The sequence below is a fragment of the Colobus angolensis genome, unplaced genomic scaffold (assembly GCF_000951035.1).
Source record: "Colobus angolensis palliatus isolate OR3802 unplaced genomic scaffold, Cang.pa_1.0 Scaffold23, whole genome shotgun sequence".
In the NCBI taxonomy this organism is placed as follows: Eukaryota; Metazoa; Chordata; class Mammalia; order Primates; family Cercopithecidae; genus Colobus; species Colobus angolensis.
This window is the reverse complement of record NW_012115488.1, coordinates 12,587,317-12,613,816: the sequence shown is the minus strand read 5'-3', so window position 1 is coordinate 12,613,816 and position 26,500 is coordinate 12,587,317. Positions and strand designations below refer to the sequence as shown.

Sequence of the window (26,500 nt, the reverse complement as noted above, 5' to 3'; positions counted from 1 at the left end):
TTGGAGAATGGGTGGTGTTTTGTAAATCAGTTTGCTATATATTATTATATAGTTTTCATATATGTAAGATGACTATATCTTAATTAATAGTCCTATCATTAAAATCAGAACTTCAGTGATCTTGAAAATTTCTAAACCATATAATGATTTTAGACAATAATGTCATCCGATTGGAGGAAAAAACAGAAGACAATTCCAAAGAAGTTTGTAAGTAGTTTGTGAAGTCAACTGTTTAAAAAAACCAACCATGTGCAGCAATGCAGCATATTTTAAAATAAGATAATTGAGTCTATGCTAACACTGGTTTACTATTACTGCTGTCAGTTTTTTAAAATCATCTTATGGTTGGTTTGGCAGAAAAAAGAATTTAAAATTTAAACTTCAAGTTGAAGATTTTACAGTTACTGTCTTGAAAAACTATATATAAGTAAGGATATTTTATAAGTTTTATTTTCTATTAAATAGATTTTCTAATAAATAGATTTTATGAGCTATTTTCTGTAGCTCTTATGTTTTTATTATAATATCATACATCTTTTAAATATGACCTTATAGTATTTTACAAGGACATAATTGGGACCTCACAACACATAATTGAATAGAAAGGACAAGATATATAATAGCTTCAAAAATTTGTGTTACCCATGCTTGTCAGTGGTAATTGTTTATCCCTCTCTATATTTTCTCATGGTTAGCTTATTCCATTAAACATAATATAAATATCAAACATTTTCTTAATGATAACCGCAGAAATGTTTACCAGGCTAGAAAGAAATAAGACAGGAAAACATATGTTTTACAAATTAAAAAAAAAAACAAAAAAGCCTTAATAACTCAACAAGCTGTATTTTTTAACTTTGGAATTTTACTTATTTCCTGGTTGTATTTTTTAATAAAGAGAATTTTTATGGTAGATTGAAAAATGAAAGAAATTTTAAGATTAAAGACTTGTTTCCATACATTATAGTAAGACAGTGGCTTATTTTGCTTTATGATTTTTCTGGCCTCCTGTAAGAAAAGAAGTGAATAAAATTCAAGGTACACAGGTAGATGTTATGTGTTTATAATAATGTAGATATGGGTGGTTTTGGAATGTTAAATCAGATTTATTCCTTTTTAACTGCTCAGACAAATAAAAAATGCTCATTAAAGGGCCATTGTAAAGAAAAATATACAAAAAAATGCAGTTTGAATTGTGAACTTCAATTTCAGAGGTTGTTTTCTCAAAACAGATAGTATAAATATTAATATAACTTGAAAGTATACTTGTTATTTGCTAATTTATTTCAATCATTTTTTGGGTTCTGAGGGATCTGAATTAATTTTTTAATTTAAGCTTTATAATCTTTATGTTGCAATTATGTTTTTTGTTCTTTTAAATAATAAATGCTTATTTGTATACACAATAAAAGCAAACAATTTTAAATGACTTTCTTTTGAAGAAAATAAAATCATAATCCTGCCTAAAGGAGTATTTTAATGAATATGCAACTATATAAAAATTGCTTAGTCTGAAGCAATTAAGAACTTTTTTTGAAAATTGAAATGGATTATAAGATTTAAATTATGCTACCTTCTTTCATTTCAAAACAGGAAGGATATGGAGTTATAGTACTAAATCCCAATGAAAACTATATTGAAGTAGAAAAGCCGAAGATACATGTACAGTCATCATCTGATAGTTCAGATGAACCAGCAGAAAAACGGGAAAGAAAAGATAAAGTTTCTAAAGAAACAAAGAAGCGACGTGATTTCTATGAGAAGTATCGTAACCCCCAAAGAGAAAAAGAAATGATGCAATTGTATATCAGAGTGAGTGAGATCACTGCTTTCCTTTACTATTTTCTTTACCTTGTGTACATTTTATTTTATATAGATTGTTTTGTTTTTCTTAAAGAAAGTAATATTTTTTTTATTTTTCATCATTTATTTCCCATGGCTGTCTACTTGGATTAAATGGGTTTTTTAATTCAGAGTTATAAAATGCTTCATTCTTATTTCAGTGTGACATTTTATAGAAGTCACAAATGCAAACTCTATTTCCTTTTGTGTCATACACTACCTCAAGAAAAATTTTCTAAGATAATTTTATTGTGATGGATGCAGAAGGCAGAAAACTTGCCAGTTCAATTTCCAAACATGCTGTTTCTTTAAGGAAACATAGCATATCTTTAAAACAACATAACATGCCGTTATGTTTTCCATAAGAGAGAGTATATGTAGCCTAACAATTCTAAGGCATATAACCTGCTGAATTAATAATGCTCCATACAAAACATTCATCTTGGGGGGTAAGGTTTACTAGATAATGCATTGTTTTACGATGAGCAACTATCTACAGTGTCTCAGCCTAATGTCTAAAAGCAGATAGAGGGAGAAAGAGTAATTAATATCTTAATAAATACTTAAGCTAAAATAGTGTAGGGATAGTGTAATGAGGGAACTCTGTCCATTTCTCTTGTCCTACCCAGTGAACTTCTGCACTTTGTAGTACTATCAGTATGGGATCATTACAGCAGTGCTGCCCAAGGATTTCTAATTCTGTAGGGAGCACAAACAATTTTATTTACACTTGGATATATTCAGAAGATTGACATACATACTGTAAATTATATATATGAGACATTTGTCAATTTTCAAAGCCATTATTATGGATGCTAGAAGTTTAACAGTAAAGCATGTCGAAAATGCTGCTGGTTAAGAAAAATAGTATATTGGAATAGTCCTCAAAAGTGAGCAATTCAGAACATTTAAACATAGAGAAAATAACATTTTATAAATTATACCATAGGATAGTAGTAACATTTCAAATTATTCAACTTGAGCTATTTTTACATTTACTTTAAGAAGATCATTAATAAAATGTTTCCTACAACCTTTTAGGGGAAATACATTGCTTTCTAAGTTTTTATTTTCTATATTATTCTAGTTCATGGCATAATCACTCTACTTTTTGGAATTGTACTTTAAACATTCAAAACATTTTATTTATAGGTCAGTCTGTTGAATAAGCTATGACAGTTAAGCAGTGGTGAAAACAGCATATATATTCTCAAGACCCCAAAAATGTATCCTGACAAAGAATTCTCAAAGCAGTTCATATAATGAATCAAGCAGATTGTAATATTTAAATTTTTAGAAAGCATCTCACTATTTAATATATTATTTGAAAACCAAGAACACTTATTATATTTGGAAGCAATATGTAGCTTGTTTGTTCCAATGCAGTTATATCACCCCCTTTCTTTTATATGATTACGTTGGGGTCATGATGTTACCCTCTTCTCTATCAGTTGTACTAAGCTTTCTTCTATATGATCCAGTCTGTGAACCACCATCTTATGACAGGTTAAAACTTTTAAAAGATTACCTCTGATATCCAGGTTCCAGAAATGAATTATATAAGGCTTTTGAAATTATTATGTGTACCTACTTGTTTATGTAAAATGCAAACAAAATGATATTGTATATTAAGTTTATTTCTTCTTAAACAATTTTTTGCCTATGACATGTACAGATTAAGCATATATCTGAGATATCAGACATCTGTCCTGTAAGTTTATTTCTTCCTGTTTTCTCTTTATCTTGTGACCATTGCTTTGCTTTTTTTCTTTTGTTCTCTTGTATGCATGCATTTTCTTTATTCTGTTTTTCACATCTGCTTTGTTTATCCTCGCATCTATTTTTTCTTATACCAAGGAAACAACATTCTTTTTATGTTGCTTCATTGTTGAGACCTGCTCTCTTTCCTTTTGTTTTATTTTTAATTATTTTCTCTTTTTTAAACTCCTGTCATTTTTCCCTTTTTTCTAAGTCTTTTTGCCTCTTTGTCCCATTTCATTCATCAATTCAGGTTCCCACCAGAAGCACCAAAAGACAAAAATAGGCCCAAACACATAATACAACTTTGTATCGATGGTCTTAGTTATGAAATGTTTTTTCATAGTAAACATCATTTCTCTTAAAATATTCTGGAATTTTGCAAAATAGCAGAGATATGCTGACACTCTTCAAAGATACCTTTAGATCATAAGGTTTGGCCCTGTAGTGGGAAAGAGAAGAATGGTTCTTTTTGTGTAAGGTGTATTAATTTCTTAGTAATTTTGATCCACTCTAGAAATGACTTATACTAGTGCTCTTCTTCTCTCTATTTATCTCCCAATGCCAAGTATTTCTAATTTTCAGACACAGAGCATCTTATATGATGAAACTAAATTAACTTTTATTTATATACTTCTTACCAATTTACAATTTGAAATTATCTTCTATTCTTTGTGACAGCCTAATAAGTAGATGAATCACATCATTTTGTCCTGATTTTATAGTTGGAAACTGATACACAGATGTTTGTCTAGGATCACAAAGCTAGTAAATGGTAGATAATAAATCTACTTGTAATTACTGTAGATTCTTCCCCTCTTTCTTCTTTACCACATTGTTCTGTAGATTGAAAACAAAATATGTATCTGAAATTTGAAAATGAAGCCATGTATAGTAAATGTATGATACAATATAGTAAACAACATTTGATGACAAAAATAGATTTTTGACCAGGTATTATTTAATGGACTCTATTAAGTGTTTATGAACAATTTATATGTATAAATGTAAGTATTTATTTAAATATGTATGTATATTTATATATCCTCTACAAATAGTATGACTAATACTGATCCGAATTTACAGATCAGATTGTGGGTCAAAAATTTTTAGCTTTTGGAGGGTGGAACCTCAGTCTGGGAACCCTGCCCCAGGAGCAGGAGCTATCATATCCTCTCCTCTGCCACTTTCCATTGCAACTAAGAAAGCCTGTTTGTACCATAAACACACACGCACCTTTGAGTAATTTTTCAAAGGTCACATAGCTCTTAATATAAGCTTCGTAAGGGCATGTACTTAGTCTGTTTTGCTCACTACTGTATCCCAGAGCCTAGAACAGAGCCTTCATAATAAATATTTGTAGAGCAGATCTTCCACAATAAATTTTAAATAAGGTGGTAGAGCCAGGATTAAAACCCCACACTACAACTACTACTTTTTGAAATATGCCCTGCATTATTAAAGTATGCAACTTGATTTTCTATGAGGAAACATTCCAACAAACCAAAACAAAGAGTCAAACAGCACTACAGTTGTTGACTTCCCACTCAATCCAGTAGCTGAGATTACAATCCAAAAATTAATGATAGAGGGTCATTATTTGATACCTTGAACTATATATTTTCATCTGAATATATAAAAGTAGAATATCCTATTTTCCTTTTGAGCTATGTCATTATACTGCTAAAATTATGGATGAAAATGGAAATGTTTCAACATGACTCATTGCAATTTCTGTGTTACACATTTGCTCTTAAGAGTACAGCTGGGGTTACTCTACCCTGTACAAACTTTGTGCTTTATGGAATCTGTAATTTCAATTCCTGTTATTTCCTGAATCCAAAATTCTGTCCACTTATAACCCACGTTGTAAGTGCCTAGCTGAAATTCTACCTCTTCCTCTCGCTATAAGCAATGACCCCTCCTTACTGAGATTCATGGAATTTATAATAATCAGCTAATTTACATGGAATTTACCAGATACTATCTTGATATGTCTCTTGTATTTTTGTGTAATAATTTAATTAATATTAGCAATTATTTTCATGCCTCTCCACTAGATCTCCCCATAATCCTTTAGATCTTTGAGCGTGCTTTATATATTTTGGCATTACATGTCAATCGTTAAAAGCAGGTATGTACTGCTTTTTGCGTTAGTACAGAGTATATTATGAGGGAGTCAGGAACTGATACTAGAATTTAATCCCTTAGATGGAGACCAAAGCAAAAAGATTAGGCCTAAGAGATACCTAGATAAAGGAACCTACAGCATAGGAATGAAAATTATTCTGGTATCAAACTGGAGCGTAAGAGGACAAGTAAATCAAGGAAGGTCAGTTAATAGAATTTTAGAGACTATGTGTAGAGTATAGGCAAAAGTGACTTGATGCTAATCTGTCTAATGTTGGGTTGGAAGTGCTTGAACATCTCTTTCCTAAAATGAGACTTATTTGTGGACTCTGCTGATGGGAAGGAAAGGAGAGGAATTAGACTCAGCATGTGAAAGAAAGCAAAAACAGATGCCAAGGATAGAGGGGAAGAGAATTACATGGACGCAAAATAAAAAATCCAAATATGAGACATTTACAGAATAGGAATCAGCAGAGCCTGGAATTGCACATAGTGATACTTAAATATTTATCAATTGTTGACATCCATCAAAAATCTTATTCTTTAATATGTAAGATATTTGGTGTTGCCTAGTTTTCTGATTGATTTTTTTCAGATTCATGTGAGTTTTTGCAGTTGTTTAGAAACAGCCAACTCTGATAAACTAAAGCTTTCTTTCCAAAAATATGTTTTTGATGTTCTGACTTGGGTATGTTCACAGTTCTGAATCTCTTCTGTGCAAATGCCACTGAAGTCATTTCTGTCTAGTGTTTTAGCAATCAAGTTCAATTTATTTGTATTACAAACAATGATTGTTTAATTTCTGGAACTATTTTATTTTCCCAGTACATTCAAGTATTTGGATTGTCTTTTTTCTAGTATCTTGTAAATAGCCAGTCTCCTTTCAAATTTTTGCAAATATCTGGTATACACAGGCAAAAGTAAAGTAGCATTTGGGCCTAAAAGTTTAAGATTAGCAAAGTATAATTTTATTTTACTTACTGAGTAGAAATAGATATGACTAGCTAGTAGATTATGTAGCACTTTTCTGAGACATTAGGAGCAGAGCATGAGAGATCAAAGAACTTTCTGTTTCATGTGGTAAGTTTTCTTAACTATGAAATAGTGTACTTGCTAGCATATATTATGGCTTATTAGGGGGATTGATTTGGTCTAGGCAATAAACATCATGTCAGACTTGCCTGGCAGGAAAACCTGCTTAATATGTTTTGTAATAAGATGGAATTTTTTGTTCTCAAAAACATCTGCCAACAGAATTCAAGAGTGAAGACAGAAAATGTCATCAATTTAGTGGTAATCCTATAAATTTAGTTTCTTTTTGAGCAACACATATCAAGACACACAAAATTCCCAGTGTTAATCACCACTGGTTATAGTACTTTGTAAAATGGTGAAACAAAAACATTTTATTTTTGTATAATGTGTTAATTAATTCATAATGAATTTTAATATTTCAACTGATAAAATTTTAACAAGCATCTTGGCAACAGATCACTTTTTAAAGCATCTGTTTTTTAATGTGTTGAGTTGAGAACTGAGTCAAATGGCTAAATATGTACATATATTCTTTATAAAAACATATTTTCACCCCCCATAACTACAGATACACTATTTTTCCCCTTAGACCACAAGGGGCTACTGCTGTTCATATAGGATTTTTCTTCCCTTAGAAACTTGTGTACCCCAATTAACTCTTATCTTTAGTCTCTTTTTTGTTTTTTGCCACCAGGTCTTTTAAAATGTAACTGGAAAGAAGAAAAAGAGGCTTAGTTAGTATCTTAATAATCAGCATAAAAATATGTTATTGTGAATGTTTGCTATAATACATTCCAAGGCATTTATATTTTTCTATATCAACTTAAAGCTCATAGTCATTTAAGGCAAATTGTGATAATAACTGTTTTTATTTCCTGTTTTAGTGTATGAATAACATTCAGAATCATACCATTATAGAGATACAGTATGGAGATGAGGTTAAAAATACAGTCCAAGGCTAGGTTGTAGTGGCTCACGCCTGTAATCCCAGCACTTTGGGAGGCCAAGGTGGATAGATTGCCTGAGGTCAGGAATTCGAGACCAGCCTGGGCAACATGGTGAAACCCCATCGGTACTAAAAATACAAAAACTAGCCAGGCATGGTGGTGGGCGCCTGTAATTCCAGCTACTCGGGAGGTTGAGGCAGGAGAATCACTTGAACCCAGGAGGCAGAGGTTGCAGTGAGCTGAGATCACACCACTGTACTCCACCCTGGGTGACAGAGCAAGACTGTCTCAAAAAAAAAAAAAAAGCAATCTGATAGACCTGTGTTTGAATTCCAGCTCTTCCATTTAATATAGTGTGACTTCAAGTTAACACCGCTGCACTTGAGTTTTTGTCTCAAAAGTAGAATGATATTAAAATATGTGTAGCCAGGTGTCATTGTATATGGCTCTAGTCCCAGCTACTCAGGAGGCTGAGGTGGGAGCATCTCTTGAGCCTAGGAGTTTGAGTCTAGCAAAACTCAAACCTGATATAGCAAGACTTCATCTCTAAATAATAATAATATATGTAAAGCAAACATAGCATCTGGCACACAGTCTTGGGGCTTTAGGACTAATAAATAACATCATTTCTCACGTTGAGATTCAATTGAGAACTAATCCAATTCTTAAGGTCCCTGGCCCTTGTACCTTCCAGTATCTTTCTGGGGTGTTTTCTCTGATGCCAGCCAATTCTGCAGTTTCTGTTGAGTGTCCACTAGTTCAGTTCAGTTCTGGCATTATCTCCCTAAAGAGTTCAGTTTCACAAGACTGCCCCTATTTCAGACACCAGTCACAAGTCCTGGAGGAGCCACTTATACTTCTGACCAACTGAATATAGATTAGGGGATCCCGCTACCACCTCCTCAGTTTCAATAACTTTCTAGAATGATCCCCAGAGCTCAGGAAAATACTTATGTTTACCAGTTTATTATAAAGGATGCAACTTAGGGACAATCAAATGGAAGGAATGCATAGAGCAACGTATGTGGGAAAGGGCACCCTGAGCTTCCATCCCCTCTCTCAGCATGCCACCCTCCCAGCAGCACATCAGTGTGTTTACTAACCTGGAAGCTCTCCACTTCCTGGATGCCAGTGGGTGAGGCTGAAAGTACCCTCTAATCACTGGGTCTTTCTGGTGGCCAGTCCCATCCTGAGGCTATCTAAAGGCCCCAGTCTAAGTCACCTCATTAGCATAAACTCAGTGATGGGTTTTTTTCAGGAGATTATCATGAATAACAAAAGACACTTTATGATTCATGAAATTTCGAGCGTTTTAGGAGCTCTATTCCAGGAACCAGGGAAAAAGACCAAGTATGTTTTTGTGTTACAGTACAACATTGTTCCAAAATAATACCTCAGTGCTACACTCTGCAGTTTGGAACTCAGTGAGCAATATTACATAGGAATCAGACAAAAGGAAACAAAACACCAGCATTAATAATTGATATAGTTCAACTGGAAAATTTTATTTAGGTCTGTAGCTAATGGACTTCCTGATCCTGCAAATATTCCCTTTGCCTTTCATGTGGTAGAAAGTAAACTAGAATTCTGCAACCTACTTGAAAGATGCCCTGAAGAGCTGAGCTGAGCATGTTCAGTTTCTTTTCCTAAATGTGCTAATCAGATAAGTCATACTCTTCCTGAGGGAAAGAAAGAATGGGATATGGGGAGAGAAACTAAGAATGTTAACTCTAGCTGAAGTGCCTCAATATGAGGCCAGGAGAGGAGTGGCTCCCGCCTGACAAGATCACTATTACATGCCTTTTCTAACAATTCAATGAGGCAGTCTTAAAATACAATCATTAACTGTTCACCAAAGCATACCTGTTTCTTCATTTTAGAGTTTTCATTTAAAAGGGAAACTATGATCAAGCCTGATTAATTTTAAAACCTTTAAAGGGCCATAATTCTGTTTTTAATCACCAGAAATTAACCTTTATATTGTCATGTTTTATATTTCCAAAGCCTAGTAAACACAGTAGATTTTTTTCTCCTTTCCGTTTCCCTTTTCCTTCCCCTTCTCCTGCCCTTTCCTTTTTTTTTTTTTTTTTTGAGACAGGGTCTTACTCTGTCACGCAGGCCAGAAGGCAGTGATGACATCATAGCTCACTGCAGTGTAGAACTCCTGGCCTCAAACAGTCCTCCTGCCTCAGCCTTCCAAGTAGCTGGGACTACAGGTACACGCCACCACACCTGACACACAGGAGATTTTTAAAATAAAGATTTGATTAATGAATATTATTTGTTTACATGAACCGATGAAGACAGACCTTTGCCTATTTATATAAATCTACCCTTTGATGTTGAGTAGCATGAGATTGCAAGAACTCGAATATTATACTGAAGTGTGCTGACACTGGAAAATTAGTACATTGTGTTGTAAGCTCAATTATCAGCCATTGTTAAGTGTACCCAACCTTCTTTGGATTTGGTAAAACAAGCCAATAATGAAGAAATAGAAATCAGTTCAAGAATTAGACCTTTGGATTTCAAACAAAAATGATGATAAAGACCATAGCTCTGAATTTATGAGTTTTTATTGGACATTGACCAGTTGGGGTGGTGGGGAGTCTGTCACAAATATGATATGGTAAAAAGAGTAAGAACTTCAGAATCAAATACATACTATAATCTTAATTTTGTTGCTTACCAACTGTGACTTTAGGCAAAAATCACTGTTTCAGTTCCTACATCTATAAATTAGGGATAATCATATCTGTTAGACTTCTATAAGGATTAAATGACATAAATTAATATGTATGAAAACTACCAGTGGGGCCGGGCACAGTGGCTCGCGCCTGTAATCCCAGCACTTTGGGAGGCTGAGGCAGGCAGATCACTTGAAGTCAGGGGTTCAAGACCAGCATGGCCAACATAGTGGCCAACATGGTGAAACACTGTCTCTACTAAAAATACAAAAATAGCCTGGCGTGGTGGTGCGTGCCTGTAGTCCTGGCTACTCTGGAGGCTGAGGCAAGAAAATTGCTTGAACCAGGGAGGCGGAGGTTGCAGTGAGTCGATGTCACGCCACTACACTCCAGCCTGGGCGACAGACCGAGACTCGGTCCCCAAAAAAAAAGGAAAAAAAAAATTCCTTTCTCATCCCTCCCTACCTCATTTCCCATAGGAAACATGGGAAGAATTATGGCAGAGTAAGGTCTTTTCCCACTGACTTATGTTTAACTTTATTAAGGTCCCTATGGGGTTATTGTTTATATGGGTTATATCTATTGATGTTTACTATTGAAAGGAATTAAAACTGAGAACATTTTAAAATATTTATTTTAAAATAACAATAAATCTATTACATGATGACAAATAGCATTTTATGAGAAGTAACTATATTTTTTAAATGAAAAACAATGAAAAATATGGCATTTTTGAAAATCTCTTTAATGTCTGGCTTAATAGAAGACAACTGAATTCTTACACTTGTTTCTGTATTTCCTCTTTTATAATATGTTGTCTTCATTGATGTTTTTGAAGAAAACTCGGCCTCAAACACATATGCAATTGTAAAAGAAAGGTCTATTTATAGCTTTTTCAGATAGTTTTGTATATTCTTTGATGCTATACCCACACTCACAAGGAAGTTAACTTCTTAAAGATTAGTTGCAGTATATAGTCTAGAACACATTTTATACTCATAAAAATGCATTGGTCTGTCTTGTACTTTGAATGGATCTTTTACCCATATATGATTTTGTAACATCATACATTGGTCATTTGGAAAATATTGTTTCACTTAGTTACACAAATCATCTAAATGTTGACACATCTTATTACACAGTATAAAAAAGTCCTAACCATTAATATTACTACCAGTATCATCAGAAAAGTTTTAAGAATTGGCCGGGCATGGTGGCTCAAGCCTGTAATCCCAGCACTTTGGGAGGCCGAGATGGGTGGATCACGAGGTCAAGAAATCAAGACCATCCTGGCTAACATGGTGAAACCCTGTCTCTACTAAAAAAATACAAAAAAAACTAGCCGGGCGAGGTGGCGGGCGCCTATAGTCCCAGCTACTCGGGAGGCTGAGGCAGGAGAATGGCATAAACCCGGGAGGCGGAGCTTGCAGTGAGCTGAGATCCGGCCACTGCACTCCAGCCTGGGCGACAGCGAGACTCCGTCTCAAAAAAAAAAAAAAAAAAAAGAGTTAAAAAACTCTCAAAGTTATCAGGGATGATAAAAGTTTCCCAAAATTTCAACTTTAACAAGAAAGTTCAGTTTGTATCATTGACCACAAATACCATCAGTTGTTTTTCTTGGATGGGACTGTCAGGCTTACTTTGTTCATTTGCAAGAAATTGCCTTACAAATTACCCAAATCTGAATAATCATAATTTGTCTATCAGTCTTACAAGTACAAATGCTATTCCATTAGAAAGTTAACTACTTTATCTCTAAACGCAATCAAGTGCACAACTACTTTTCCTCCAGACTATCATCATAGCGTAGTTTGGTATGCAAGTGCTTTATGTATACCTTCATTTCGTCACTCATAATATTAAACAGATATATACTCATGGATTGAGATTTAACAGAGGTAAATTTTACTCTTCAATTGACATTTATGTGTAGTTGGCTTCCCTCCACCTCCACTTCCAACCCCGTATGTGGCAGTAAAGAATATGACTACTAGTATAGTTTGGTGTCACTGCCTTCATAGGTGCTAAGTCATGGGCAGTTTTATTCATTGCTTTTTAATGATTAATGCAAATGTCAATGCAGTGAAATAGATAATATCTTAATATTATAAGGAAATAATTGAGACCTTGCAGGTCCCCTGAAAGGGTCTCAGGAATCGCCAGGGGTTTGTGGACCACACGTCTAAAAACACTGGTTTTTGCCTCTTTTCTGGAGTTGAACAGAGAAACAGTGAAAGAAAGCAGTTTATTAACATTTATTTATAAAAATAGAAACCATATTTCAGTTGGCCTGTTAGGTAATGCAAAATTAGGTGTATCAATATGAGTGGCTATGTAAACTGAAATAGAGAACTAGAATAGGGTAGGACTGCCTCACTGAGACATTTGGATCTATCTCATTTAAAGTCTTTTGATCTGGACTCAGGGAGCATTGTGTACACAGTACTCCAACTGTTCCCCCTCCTTCCTCCCTCCTCCCTTTGGTGAAACTAAGATAATATCAGTCCATAGTGACCCAGCAGGTGGAATTTGAGGATTAGAATTTGCTTTCTACTGATCCACTTCCAACAATAGAAGACTCTGGAGAATCATTTGCCCATTTTAGGCTTTAGCAACTACAACTTTCATTCCCTTCTGTCCTCTAAAATGGGTGGCTTCTTGCTGAAAGAGCCCAGATGTCTATGCCTACTTTCTAGCTGTCTCACGTGTCCATGTGAAGAGACCACCAAACAGGCTTTGTGTGAGCAACAAGGCTATTTATTTCACCGGGGTGCAGGTGAGCTGAGTCTGAAAAGAGAATCAGCAAAAGGTGGTGGGATTATCATTAGTTCTTACAGGTTTTGAGAGGGTTGGTGGAGTTAGGAGCAATGTTTTGCGGGCAGGGGGTAGATCTCAGGAAGTATATTCTCAAGGGTGGGGAGAATTACAAAGAAACTTCTTAAGGGTGGGGGAGATTACAAAGAACCTTCTTAAGGGTGGGGGAGATTACAAAGTACATTGATCAGTTAGGATGGGGCAGAAACAAATCACAGTGGCGGAATGTCATCAGTTAAGGCTATTTTCACTTTTTTTGTGTATCTTCAGTTGCTTCAGGCCATGTGGATGTATACGTGCAGGTCACAGGGGATATGATGGCTTAGCTTGAGCTCAGAGGCCTGACACTAGCTATGGTCTAATTTACTACCATATTTACTAAACCTTTACTGGTGTTGTCTCCCTGTTTAAAGTTTACCTTGCTTTGCATCGGACTGATTCTGTAGTGGTTAAGAGTTGGGTGTTGATGTCTAGCATAGATGTGGTTCTTTCCTGTCTTCTTATATTAATAAGAAAAGCAAAACAAAATAGTGAAGGATTGGAGCAGCAAAAAATTTTGGGGGTGGTATGGAGAGATAATGGGCGATGTTTCTCAGGGCTGCTTCAAGCAGGATTAGGGGTGGCGTGGGAACCTACAGTGGCAGAGATTCAATTGAAGAAAGATTTTAAGGGGTGATACTGTAGGGTTTAGAAGGAGCATTTGTCATATAGAATTATTGGTGATGGCCTGGATGCAGTTTTGTATGCATTGAGAAACTAAATGAAAGACACAAGGTCCAAATAAGAGAAGGAGAAAAACAGGTATTAAAGGACTAAGAATTGGGAGTACCCAGGACATCCAATTACAGAATGTCCAAGGGAGTTCAACGTAATTATTTGCTTGGTTGGCGAGTTTTGGGGCTCTATCCTTGACAGAGTCCTCCTTTTTAAGTTGGAGACTGAGTTTGGTGAGGTGTTTTTAAAAGACCATTCTACCTTTCCTGAAGATTGAGGATGGTAAGGGGTATGAAGTTTTCACTGAATACCAAGAGCCTGAGAAACTGCTTGGGTGATTTGACTAGTAAAGGCCAGGCTGTTATCGGACTGTATAGAGGTAGGAAGGCCAAACCGAGGAATTATGTCTGACAGAAGAGAAGAAATGACCACGTTGGCCTTCTCAGACCCTGTGGGAAAGGCGTCTACCCATCAAGTGAAAGTGTCTACCCAGACCAAGAGGTTTTTCAGTTTCCTGACTCGGGGCATATGAGTAAAGTAAATTTGCCAGTCCTGGGCAGGGACAAATCCCCAAGATTTGTGTGTCAGGAAGGGAGGGGGCCTGAACACTCCCTGAAGAGTAGTAGAATAGCAGATGGAACACTGAGAAGTGATTTCCTTGAGGATAGATTTCAGGATGGAAAGGAAATGAGAGGTTCTAAGAGGCAGGCTCAGTGCAAGTAGTGGGGGTGACTGATGAGGAGGAGAAAAACTGGCCATGAGGGACAGAAGTTGGAACACAAGCTGCTTTTTAGCTACCTTATCAGTATAAATGTTACCCTGAGCAGTGGGATCTGATGCCTTTTGATGGCCCTTGCAATGAATGACTCCAGCTTCCTTTGGAAGTACAGCGGCCTTGAGAAGAGTTTTTATTAAAGAGGCATTAATGATGGAGGACATTTGCGTAGTGAGGAAACCTCTTCCAGCCTATATAACAGCATGGTGGTGCAGGATATAGAAGGCATATTTAGAGTCAGTATAAATATTGACGCATAGTCCCTTTGCAAGCATGAGGGCTCAAGTTAAGGCAATGAGTTCGGCTTGCTGAGAGGTAGTGGAGGGGGGCAGAGCGGTAGCCTCAATGATAGATGTGGAAGATACTATAGCATACCCTGCCTTTGCTTGTGAGTGGCGATTAGGCCTGGTGGAACTGCCATCAGTAAACCAAGTGTGATCAGGGTGAGGAACAGGAAAGAAGGAAATATGGGGAAATGGAGTGAATGCCAGGTGGATCATAGAGATACAGTCATGGGGGTCAGGTGTAGTATCAGGAATAATGTGGAAGGCCAGATATAAGTCCAGGCCAGGAACAAAGGTAATTGTGGAGACTCAACAAAGAGTGAGTATAGCTGAAGGAGCTGGAGGGGAGAAAGTATATGCGTCAGGTGTGAGGAAGAAAATAGATTTTGGAAATTATGAGAACTGTAGAGAGTGAGTTGAGCGTAGTTTGTGATTTTGAGGGCCTCTAAAAGTATTAAAGCAGCAGCAACTGCCACACGCAGACATGAGGGCTAGGCTTAAAGAGTAAAGTCAAGTTGTTTGGACAGAAAGGCTACAGGGTGTGGTCCCGGCTCTTGTGTAAGAATTCTGACTGCACAGCCTTGTACTTCAGCTGTGTGTAATGAAAAGGGTTGGGATAAGTTAGGGAGAGCTAGTGTGGGAGCAGCTTTTAGGGCTGTTTTTTAAGGAATGGAAAGGGGAGTAGGGAAAGGATTTAGGATTTATGGGGTCAGCTAGGTTTATCTAGAACAGAATGGGTTGTGGAGGGAGGTATTGAGGATAGGAGAGTATATGGGTTTGGCACCACGGGGTGGATAGCCAAGACAATTTGGTTGATAAGGCGCAGATACTGAACTAACCTGTAAGACTTGTCTGTTTTCTGGACAGGTAAAATGGGGGAATTGTAAGGAGAGTTTATAGGCTTTAAAAGGCCATGCTGTAACAAGCGAGTGATAACAGACTCTAATCCTTTTAAAGTGTGCTGTGGGATGGGATATTGGCTTTGAGCTGGGTAAGGGTGATTAGGTTCTAATGGGATAGTAATGGGCATGTGATCGGTTGCCAGGGAGGGAGTGGAGGTGTCCCATACTTGTGGGTTAAGGTGGGGGGATACGAGAGGAAGACGCGAAGGAGGCTTTGGGTTGGGAAGAAGGGTGGCAGTGAGATGTGACTGTAGTCCAGGAATAATCAGGGAAGCAGATAATTTGATTAAAATGTCTCAACCTAATAACGGAACTGGGCAGGTGGGGATAACTAAAAAGGAGTGCATAAAAGAATGTTGTCCAAGTTTGCACCAGAGTTGGGAAGTTTTAAGAGGTTTAGAAGCCTGGCCGTCAGTACCCACAACAGTTATGGAGGCAAGGGAAACAGGCCCTTGAAAAGAAGGTAACGTGGAATGGGTAGCCTCCGTATTGATTAAGAAGGGGACGGACTTACCCTCCACTGTTAAGAGTTACCCAAAGCATCTGTGATGGTGCAGGAAGCTTCCGAGGCGAATCGGGCAGTGTCAGTCTTCAGCTGCTAAACCAAGAAGATTTGGGAAGGAGTCAATCAGAGCCTTGGGCCAGTTGAACAGTCCAATTTCCAGTGGGGTCCCGCACAGGTGAGACACAGCTTAGAAGGAATCCCAGGCTGTGGTCATTCCTTGGCCCAGTGGCCAGATTTCCAGCACTTGAAGCAAGATCCTGGTAGAGAAAGTCCTGAAGGAACACCTGACCGCTGTGGCTTACGCATTTTGAAGTTCTTGTGTGCTGGAGATGTGGCTGGGGTTTCTCTCACAACGGAGGCACATAATTGGAACTCTTCTCTATTATTGTACACCTTGAAGGCGAGGTTAATTAAGTCCTGTTGTGGGGTTTGAGGGCCGGAATTTAATTTTTGGAGTTTTATTTAATTTCGGGAACGGATTGAGTAATAAAATGTATATTTAGAATAAGACGGCCTGGCCGGGCGCGGTGGCTCAAGCCTACATGTAATCCCAGCACTTTGGGAGGCCCAGACAGGTGGATCACGAGGTCAGGAGATCGAGACCATCTTGAGCTACACGGTGAAACCCCGTCTCTACTAAAAAATACAAAAAAAACTAGCCGGGCAAGATGGCAGGCGCCTGTAGTCCCAGCTACTCGGGAGGCTGAGGCAGGAGAATGGCGTAAACCCGGGAGGCGGAGCTTGCAGTGAGCCGAGATCGCGCCACTGCACTCCAGCCTGGGCAACAGAGCTAGACTACGTCTCCAAAAAAAAAAAAAAAAAAGAATAAGACGGCCTTTTGACCTTTTAGTGTCTAGGGCTGTAAAGTGTTTCAGGGTTGCTGTCAAATGAGCCATGAACTGGGCTGGATTTTTATATTTGATGAAAAGAGCCTAAACGCTAACTGATTTGGGAGAGGTCGGATAAAGAAAAAGGAGCATTTACCTTGTCTATGCCTTTAGCTCCAGTCACCTTTTTAAGAGGAAATTGCTGGGCAGGTGGGGGAGGGCCAGTCGCAGAATGAAACTGTTAGCCAGACCAGGTGTGAGGAGGGGAGGTGATAGAAAGATTATAGGGTGGGGGAGCAGAGGCTGAGGAAGAATTGAGACCTGGCTTGGCCTGGTGAAGAGCAGCCTGGCGAGAAGGGGAGAGGTCAGATGAGTCCGTAGAAAAGAAGGATTCAGAGCACTCAGGGCTTGGGGTGGAGACTGAAGGAACAGACGAGAGAGAAAGAAGAAAGATTTGGGATGAGTCGCATTGGGGGTGGAGACTAGGGAGGGACCAACGTTTAAAAGAATGCCTGGACATCAGGTACCTCAGACCTGGGTGTTGGTGTCTGGCATAGATGTGGTTCAGGTTGAGCCTTTGCTAACTATATATTCACTCAGGCAAATCACTTAGTTTAAACCTCAGTTTTATCATCTGAAATGTAAGGATAATAATAGTATCTGCTAAATAGAGTTGTTAGAAATTAAAAGAAGTAATGCAATTAAGTACTTAGTACCTGCTTTAGCACTTAGTGTGCACTCAATAAACATCACTTGTTAATTATAATTATTATTATAATAATTGATTTGCAATTCAAATTTCCTCTGTCCATGACTATTTCTGAGGCCAAGCTCTTTCTAGTTCTTCAAATTGGGCTGCCTTTGTCTAAGGTAACATTTTTTGTCTAAGATAATATTTGACAGTAACTGTAAAATACAATTAGATGGACTGTGCCTCAATTTGAATTTGATTATGCATATTAGCACCTCTCTCTACTCCCACAACCTTCACCCACTTCTTGGGAAGAAAGGGCAACTTAGAACCCTCTGTCTCCAGCTCACTCCCCATTGCTGGGGCCCTTGTTAGGTTAGAAGTAGTAATTGTTTGTATAATCTTCACACTAGTCTCATGTATTACCCTGATGTTATATATATGTAAAATGAGGCCTAGAGACATAAACAGACTTACTTGTAGTTATACACCTACTAAGAATAACCAAACCAAGGTTTGAGCCCAAGTCTGACTACAAAGCCTGTGTTTTTCCCACTACACTATGTTGCGTTAGTGAGTATTTTCTCTAAGTGGTTCTCCATGTATATATTATAATATAAAATATGTATACAAGTGTGACTAGATAAATGGAGTTTTCTTGGTTGGTAAGGCAGTCGATGTGTGATTAAATAAATGGAGTTTCCTTGGTTGGTAAGGCAGTCACTATGATAAAAACAAGTAGTAGTTACTCCAATACAATGGTTTATTCTAAGACTATTGTTTGGGGGTTGCATTGAGCAGATATATTGGTTCTATAATCTGGAACCCACCTTTTTTTTCTCCTCAGGAGTGAGACGCCCTTGCATATTAATTTTGCGTAAGTCCCAAACTGTCCATCTGGGTTTTGTAAGCCTTGTGGGTGGGGATGAAGGAAAGCCTAAATCAGTTTTATATAGGTGACCCAAAAGTGCTTTGTTTCCTGTAGGGAATCTTTTTTATCCTCACCATGATTTCATCTTGTCTGTAGGTAACTTTGCCTGGTTCTCAGCCAATCAGCATATTACTCTTCTCTCTTCCACCCCTTGGTGTTTAGCCAATTCTAGTACTCACGCATGCTCACTGTGGTTTTATCAATGGATGTAAACATTTCTGTGTGCATCCTTCATGTATGACATAGCATGGTAATGTAACCTTTACTGAGTGACTTGAGTATTTCCCTAATAGACTCATCTCATTTCTTGTTGTTGTTGAGATAGTGTCCCATCCTGTCACCCAGGCTGGAATGCAGTGGCATGATCACAGTTCACTGCAGCCTTGACCTCTGGGCTCAAGTGTTGCTCCCACCTCAGCCTCCCAAGTAGCTGGGACCACAGGCATGTGCCACGACACCTGGCTAATTATTTTTTATTTTTTGTGTAGACGAGGTCTCACTCTGTTCCCCAGGCTGGTCTCAAACTCCTGGGCTCAAGCAATCCTCTTGTCTTGGCGTCCCAAAGTGCTGAGATTACAGATGTGAGCTACCTTGCCCAGTGTCTCAGTTGTATTTGAATTATATATGTGTATTTGCAAATGTGAAATTGTATGCTTAGATTTATTTGTTTGGAGCATGACATTTCAGCTTAAAACATGATCAGTTCTACCTTATATAATGTTAATTTTATTCTCAGTAATATTTTCATTAATTTAATATGAGAAGAAAACAATAGGTTTTTTCTTCCTTGAAAAGTAATAGATTATATATTATAATGAGTGACTCATTTAGGGAACATATGAAAATAAAGATAAAATTAGCCTTGAATATCAATCAAAATGGTCATCAACCAAGACTTTCCTTAATTCTTGTTCTCCTAAATATAATTCTTATACCTGAATTTGTTTTTCTAAAAGCACTTTGGGAGGCCAAGGCAGGTGGATCACGAAGTCAAGAGATCCAGTCCATCCTGGCCAACATGGTGAAACCCCATCTCTACTCAAAATACAAAAATTAGCTGGGCATGGTGGCATGTGCCTGTAGTTCCAGCTATTGGGAGACTGAGGCAGGAGAATCGCTTGAACCTGGGAGGCGGAGGTTGTAGTGAGCCGAGATCGCATCGCTGTACTCTGGCCTGGCGACAGAGTGAGACTCCATAGATAGATAGATAGATAGATAGATAGATAGATAGATAGATAGATAGATAGATAGATAGATAGATAAAGATAAAACATAACTTCCTAAATGTCTGATAATTGCTATTTCTCTGTGAAATTTCGGAAAATCCCCTCTCTCCCATGAGGTGATACGAAGAAATATTACAGAACTATCAGTCTGGATGCTATCATATTTTAATAACTCTAAAATAATTTGACATTTATAAACAGTCACTATTTTTCCTTTAGAATCTGAACCAAAGTATAATGGTTCTGTCATAGCAATAATAATATCACTACCTTTCAGAGGTATGTAATAGATGAATAATTTTTTAAAACACAGACTTTGAACCATTATATACAAATTTAATTTTAGAACTAAGATTTTACACTGATAAATTAAGTAAATCTATTAAAAGTAAAATCTGTTTAGTCATTATTCAGAAGAGAAACTCATGTGTTTGTAATGTTGCTATTCTAAATTTTTAGCAATGAGGCATTTTTTTTTCATATTAAAGGGAGTATGTACAATTCATTCAGGCCATGTTTGTTTATTGTTTTATATAAAGAATATGTTTAGGAAGAAAGAACATTTTTAATAGAAGGATCCTACCAGAATAGGTTGCCAAAAGATAATATCTAAAACTTAGTAGACATTTTTTAGACTTTTAAAGCCCATCCATTTCATCTGTAGATGTAGATAAGGAAACTGAGATTAAGAGAAATTACACACAGTCACCCCTTGCTTTAAGAAGGGAACTGATTCCAGAACCCCTGCATATACCATAGTCCATGCATACGGAAGTCTTACAGTTGGCCCTGTGGAACCATGGGTCTGGGTTCGGTTGCAAAAAAATTCTCATAACTGGACCCACACAGTTCATCCCCCTGTTTTTTTCACTCCATTCATATTCTGAAGTGGCCTCTCTGGCCTTTTTCTCAGCAGCTGTGTATGCGTGGGTTTGTGTGTGTGTGTGTGTGTATGTTTATTAGGCAGGGAAAGTGCCCATTAAGTAATTTAGGCTTGAACCTAAAAGTTAGTTGAAAACACTTTTATACGTGATTATTCCTTACATGATCAATTTTAAGAACCAAGGGAAAGAATATAAATTTGAAAATCTTGGTGCATTATATCTGAATTGTAACATTAACGGTACTTCATTCACTTCTAATGTTCTTTATTTTGACTTCACAGAGGAGAGTGAAAAAATTCCCTGAGAAATTCTTGTACAGACTGCTGCTAAAATGATGCCATCAAAGAAAGGTCTATTATTTATGCATATATATCTCAGTCAATTGAAGATTGCTTGTATTATCCTCTTTTTTCATTGGTCCTAAAACTTTTTATCACATTTTAACATCTCTGAATTTAGGATGCATCTTAAGAATTAATAGCATATTATAGATTATTCAGCAACATTTTTTCTCATAATTATACTGTTAGTTGCATAACTCTTAAGGGGACGTGATTCTTACTAGCAACCCCTGGAGTTGTGCTGTGTATACACCGAGTGCCCTTATGTGGCAGCCCTTGTAGTGATAAGGTGGACATTCATTCTTTTTCCTACATTTAACCTCATATTTGACCTCACAAATTGTATAAGTATCACCTGCCTACTATTTGGCAAGTAGTGACCCCTCCATAAATGTTGATTTACTTACTTATGCATCATTATTGTCAGTTTTGTTCCTTTATTTACCAAAGCAAATTGAGAACAGGTTTGAATTCTTCCAATAGTAGATGTCATATTATTGAGAAGAGATAGATCTTTAGATGATAAATATAGATGATAAAGCTAGGAAGTAAATGACCAGATTAAATAAAGATATTAGCCCCAAGTGTCCTAATTGTTTCCATATGCTTTTTGCTTTTAAAACTTCTTTTAGTACTTTAAAGATATCTGAAATAACTATTAGTGTGAAAAAAGTACAATGCCAGTTATAGGTTACATTGTCTTAGTATACCTTCATCGATTATGTACCATGTCATAAGTGCTAGATATTAAAAATAAAAGGAGAAGAATAAAACATATAATTTCTACTCACATGAAATTAGCCAGGATAATACATCAGGATATCAAATGTATCTTGAAACTGAAGACATGTAGTAGCACATGTTGTAACGGATCTCTTCACATTTCATTTCAATAGTTGAGCACTATTTATAAAATATTGTGCTGGCCCTCTGTAAGAAATAAGGATAGAAAAGCCAGAATCCTCTTTACCAGGAGCTCACAGTATAACAGGGAGGCTACAGTATTCATAAGCAGCTCTAATATTAGGCAGATTACAGTATGTACTTTGACATAATTCATAAATTATAGGATTTTAGAAAGGAAAATTTTATTTTTCAATGGGAAATCAAAAGGTCCTTTCACAACTATTGATATTAGTAATAAAAGTTCAATACTTAGAGATTGTTATAAACCACATTGAATTTTAAAATTTGAGACTAACTGTACATTTTCTATATTAAATACAACTTACTGCAATGAGAACCTCAGTTTTTGTGCAAATTTTTTCTATAAACATGTTTTATATAATGTTATGTAACATGATTTTTCGTTGAATATTATAAACCATTTCAAAATTTGACACTTAAAAGGAATTACTTTGTTGAATGTTTTTGACACATTCTGAAAACTGAAATACTTCAATTTCCAGTAATGTGGTGGTATTTATTGATGATGCTGAAAATAGTTTTGCCCTTACTTTTAGTTCAGATGAAGCTAATCAAACATACAAGGAGCATTTAAAACCTGTCACAACCATTTAATGTCCCTTAACTCATGATTTTCTTCTTTTGCTTTCACCACTTCCACCAAATGATATATTCATTGTGGTATATTCATTTTACAATACTCATTGTTTAGGAGAAATAATGTAATTCATTAACAATTTCACTTAACCGTTTAATAAAGTTTAACAGTTCATTAAACAATTTCACCTACATTTTATCCTTTAGGAAATATAATATGAAGTTAATGATTAGCAGTTTTCATTAAAAACCATTATTTCTGTTTAGATTTTTTAACATTTTCTTAATTGCTTGTGATGCTATTGACATTTGTCAGGTAGATCCTCTTACAGTGTCTGACACATAGTGGGTACACCAAATATTAGTTAAATGACAGGGTGATCAATACATTTTTTGTTTTGACAAATATGGCAAGCTGACATTCTTATGGGCAAACCAATACATTGAAATCTAGTGACTAGGGAAAACAAATACTTTTTAAGACTCTAAAAAACTAAAACAAAAAATTTTTAAATTTTAAAGAAAATATTTAAAAAGTATTTAAATATGAAGAAATGTGTCATATTTCTTTCAATGGATAATCTTAAGTGGTATTAAATTATGTCAATAGTTTGAATAGCAATAGCAACTGTAGAGCTAAAATTATGCAACCAATAGTTGCTTGTTAACCTAAGATATTTCAACATTTTTGAAAGATTAGTAATAAAACATGCCAGGGAAGCCTTAATGTGAATCTTCTCTCCACTGTAGTTCACGAGACACTTAGGAGGTCGGAGTAATGCTATAAAAAAAAAAAAAGCCACTCAGCCAGGTGCTGTGGCTCACACGTGTAATCCCGCCTACTCAGAAGACTGAGGCAGGAGGATCACTTGAAGCCAGGAGCTCAAGTACAGCCTGGGCAAAATGGCAACACCCTCCCCTCTAAATATATATGTGTGTATATATATATATATATAATTAGTTGGGCATGGTAATGTGCCAGTAGCCCCAGCTACTCGGGAGGCTGAGGTGGAAAGATGGCCCAGCAATTTGAGGCTGCAGTAAATTATCTCACAGCAGGCCTGAGCGACAGAATGAGACTCCATCTTTTAAAAAAAAAAGATCACTGAAATGACCCCATCAAATCCAATCAGCTGTGCCAGGCTCTATTTCCATCCTATTTCTGAGGAGTTTTTGTCCTTGCTGGGTTTCTTTTTGCTTCATACCCAGATTCTGCTTGCCCTATATAACGTGGATGGTCTGTCAGTACCTGCTCAAGATGCTGCTTGCCCAGAGCTAGAGCCCATGTGGCAAGGGGCATCTCTTCTCTCACTGGTCAAAGGGAGATGATTGGAAGTGGATATTCTGGATTCATCTCTCCAGGCCCTTACTTCTAGAAAAACAAACAAACAAAAACAAGCAGTTACTCTAAATTAATATGTTAATATAATTCTCAAAATTAGCACAGAAAGATCACCCATTTAATTTATAGTGGTTATTTTCAGACATTTGGAAGGAAATATTTCTTTCATAATAATTAAACACTTAAAAGTTGAACATTATAAAGAAGCATCAGTATTATCGGAGATTTTTCAAGATTATATTCAAATTCTAAAACATTATCCAGAAAGTTCTTGTCTTATATCTAATACCTAACCTTAATGTCCCCTCCTTTGTTAAAACTTTTCTTGACTCTCTCTCTTCCCATGCCTGTACAAAGACATGCATGTGCATGGGAACACACACACACTAGTAATCACAGTTCATTTTAGCATAAGCACTACAAAGTCCTCCTTTTTGCTAGCATGTATATAACATAATTTTTAGCATTTTCTCAAATTAAAGAAATAATTGAAAGCTTATATATTTATTCTCCAAAGTAGATATCTAATTATTTAAAAGAAAGGCTTATATTTAATTCATCTGTTTTCAGGGCTTGAATAAAAGTCTATTTAGCAAGGTTTTCTTTGATGGGATTATTTGATTCATACTGGAGTGGAATCTCTGGTTCATTTTTCTTCTTATAGAAGTAGGTTCAGATTGTGGTATATTGCACAGATTGTCCAGGTGAAGCTGGTTAAGACTTTCAGGGGAACTTATTTTTGATGTTATTGTGATGTGGAAATGCTGTTACTACTTCAGTAACACTGATATAATGTATGTATTTATTAACAAGAAATGTGTAGATAGTAACTCCAATACTTGAAGCATCATTAAATTGGAATTAATTTCTATTTGTAAATATACTCTGTCATAAATACCATTGAATATATTTCACTACATAGTAAATTTTAAAATTAGGGAAGTAATAAATCATAACATTTAATTTTAAGATTAAGAATATTGGCAAAGATTTGATTAGTTTTACCTGTCTTTATTCCAATGTTCTAATATACATTGGTTCCAAGTTCTCTATTACTTTTAAATAGAATATACATGATCAAAATAGTATGCCTCTTTCTAAATGGGAAAAACTTTATTTTATAAATCCAGTGATGTGGATACTATCCATTGTTGTGTTTTGTATGGCCTAATGTATATCAGTAAACTAAATAGACTTAAATGTGGCTGGATTTTGACGGGGAATATGGGAAGAACAAAGCAGGCGAGATCATGTATGTGACTAAATATAGCATTGGCACTAAATGATGGCCTCTGAATGTGTTAGTGTAACTTATATTTTGTAGCCAAAAACTGTATGTATCAAGTTCCAACCAACTATCTATAATAAAGTTTATGGTTCAATTCTAAGATTGCTAACCAAGTGATTTTTTTTTTCAGAGAAGTTAAAGAAAAATTCTTAAACATTGCATCAAATAGGTATTGAACAGCACTGTGCTAGGCACGTAGGATATGAAGATCAAACAACACATGACCCTTCCCATAGCAACTCAGTGATAACAATGATAGAGGACTATGCTAGATTCCACATAGTACTTGGAGTGGGGGCACAAGTGGGACATAATCCAGGTAATGGGTGAAGTGGAAAATCCAGGGAAAGTTTCGTGGAAGAAGTGACACTTGAAATGTATCTTAAATAAGTTAGCAGAGCAAAAAAAAAAAAAAAGAAGAAAGTCAAGAAAGAGTAGAAGTTAAAGGGAATAGATGGAACAGAGTGTAAAAGGGTATTCAGAACAGAAGAAATTATATAAGCAAAGACAAAGAAGTAAGAAATAGTATGCATGTTTGGGTTCAGGGGAAGTTGGTTTGACTAGAAAGTTTAACATTAGAAATAAAATTATTACTTTACAAAAAAAGAAATACTTAAAAGAATATGTTGGTTTTCAAAACAGATATAGTGATTTTTGCTTAGTTGCTTATACATCTTGAAACCAAAACTGGAGTTCAGCTATTTATTTTGTTCGTTTTAGCATAAGCACTACAAAGTCCTTCTCTAATTAATCAAGTTCACACTTTGCAACTAAGAAAATAGAAGTCGGCCGGGCACGGTGGCTCATGCCTGTAATCCCAGCACGTTGGGAGGCCGAGGGGGATGGATCATGAGGTCAGGAGATCGAGACCATCCTGGCTAACACGGTGAAACCCCGTCTCTGCTACAAATGCAAAAAATTAGCCGGGCATGGTGGCGGGCGCCTGTAGTCCCAGCTACTCGGGAGGCTGAGGCAGGAGAATCCCAGCACGTTGGGAGGCCGAGGGGGATGGATCATGAGGTCAGGAGATCGAGACCATCCTGGCTAACACGGTGAAACCCCGTCTCTGCTACA

General features: G+C 36.5%; 1 protein-coding gene across 3 annotated transcripts in view; it reads left to right on the top strand.

The window, feature by feature from the left end:
- The window catches only part of FAM172A (family with sequence similarity 172, member A), a 499,710-nt gene that overhangs the window by 237,220 nt on the left and 235,990 nt on the right, over positions 1-26,500 (top strand). For all 3 annotated transcript variants that reach the window (XM_011944264.1, XM_011944266.1, XM_011944267.1), the window contains one exon: positions 1,594-1,812. In XM_011944264.1, coding sequence (XP_011799654.1) covers positions 1,594-1,812 — 219 coding nt within the window. The remainder of the gene's footprint in view (positions 1-1,593; positions 1,813-26,500) is intronic.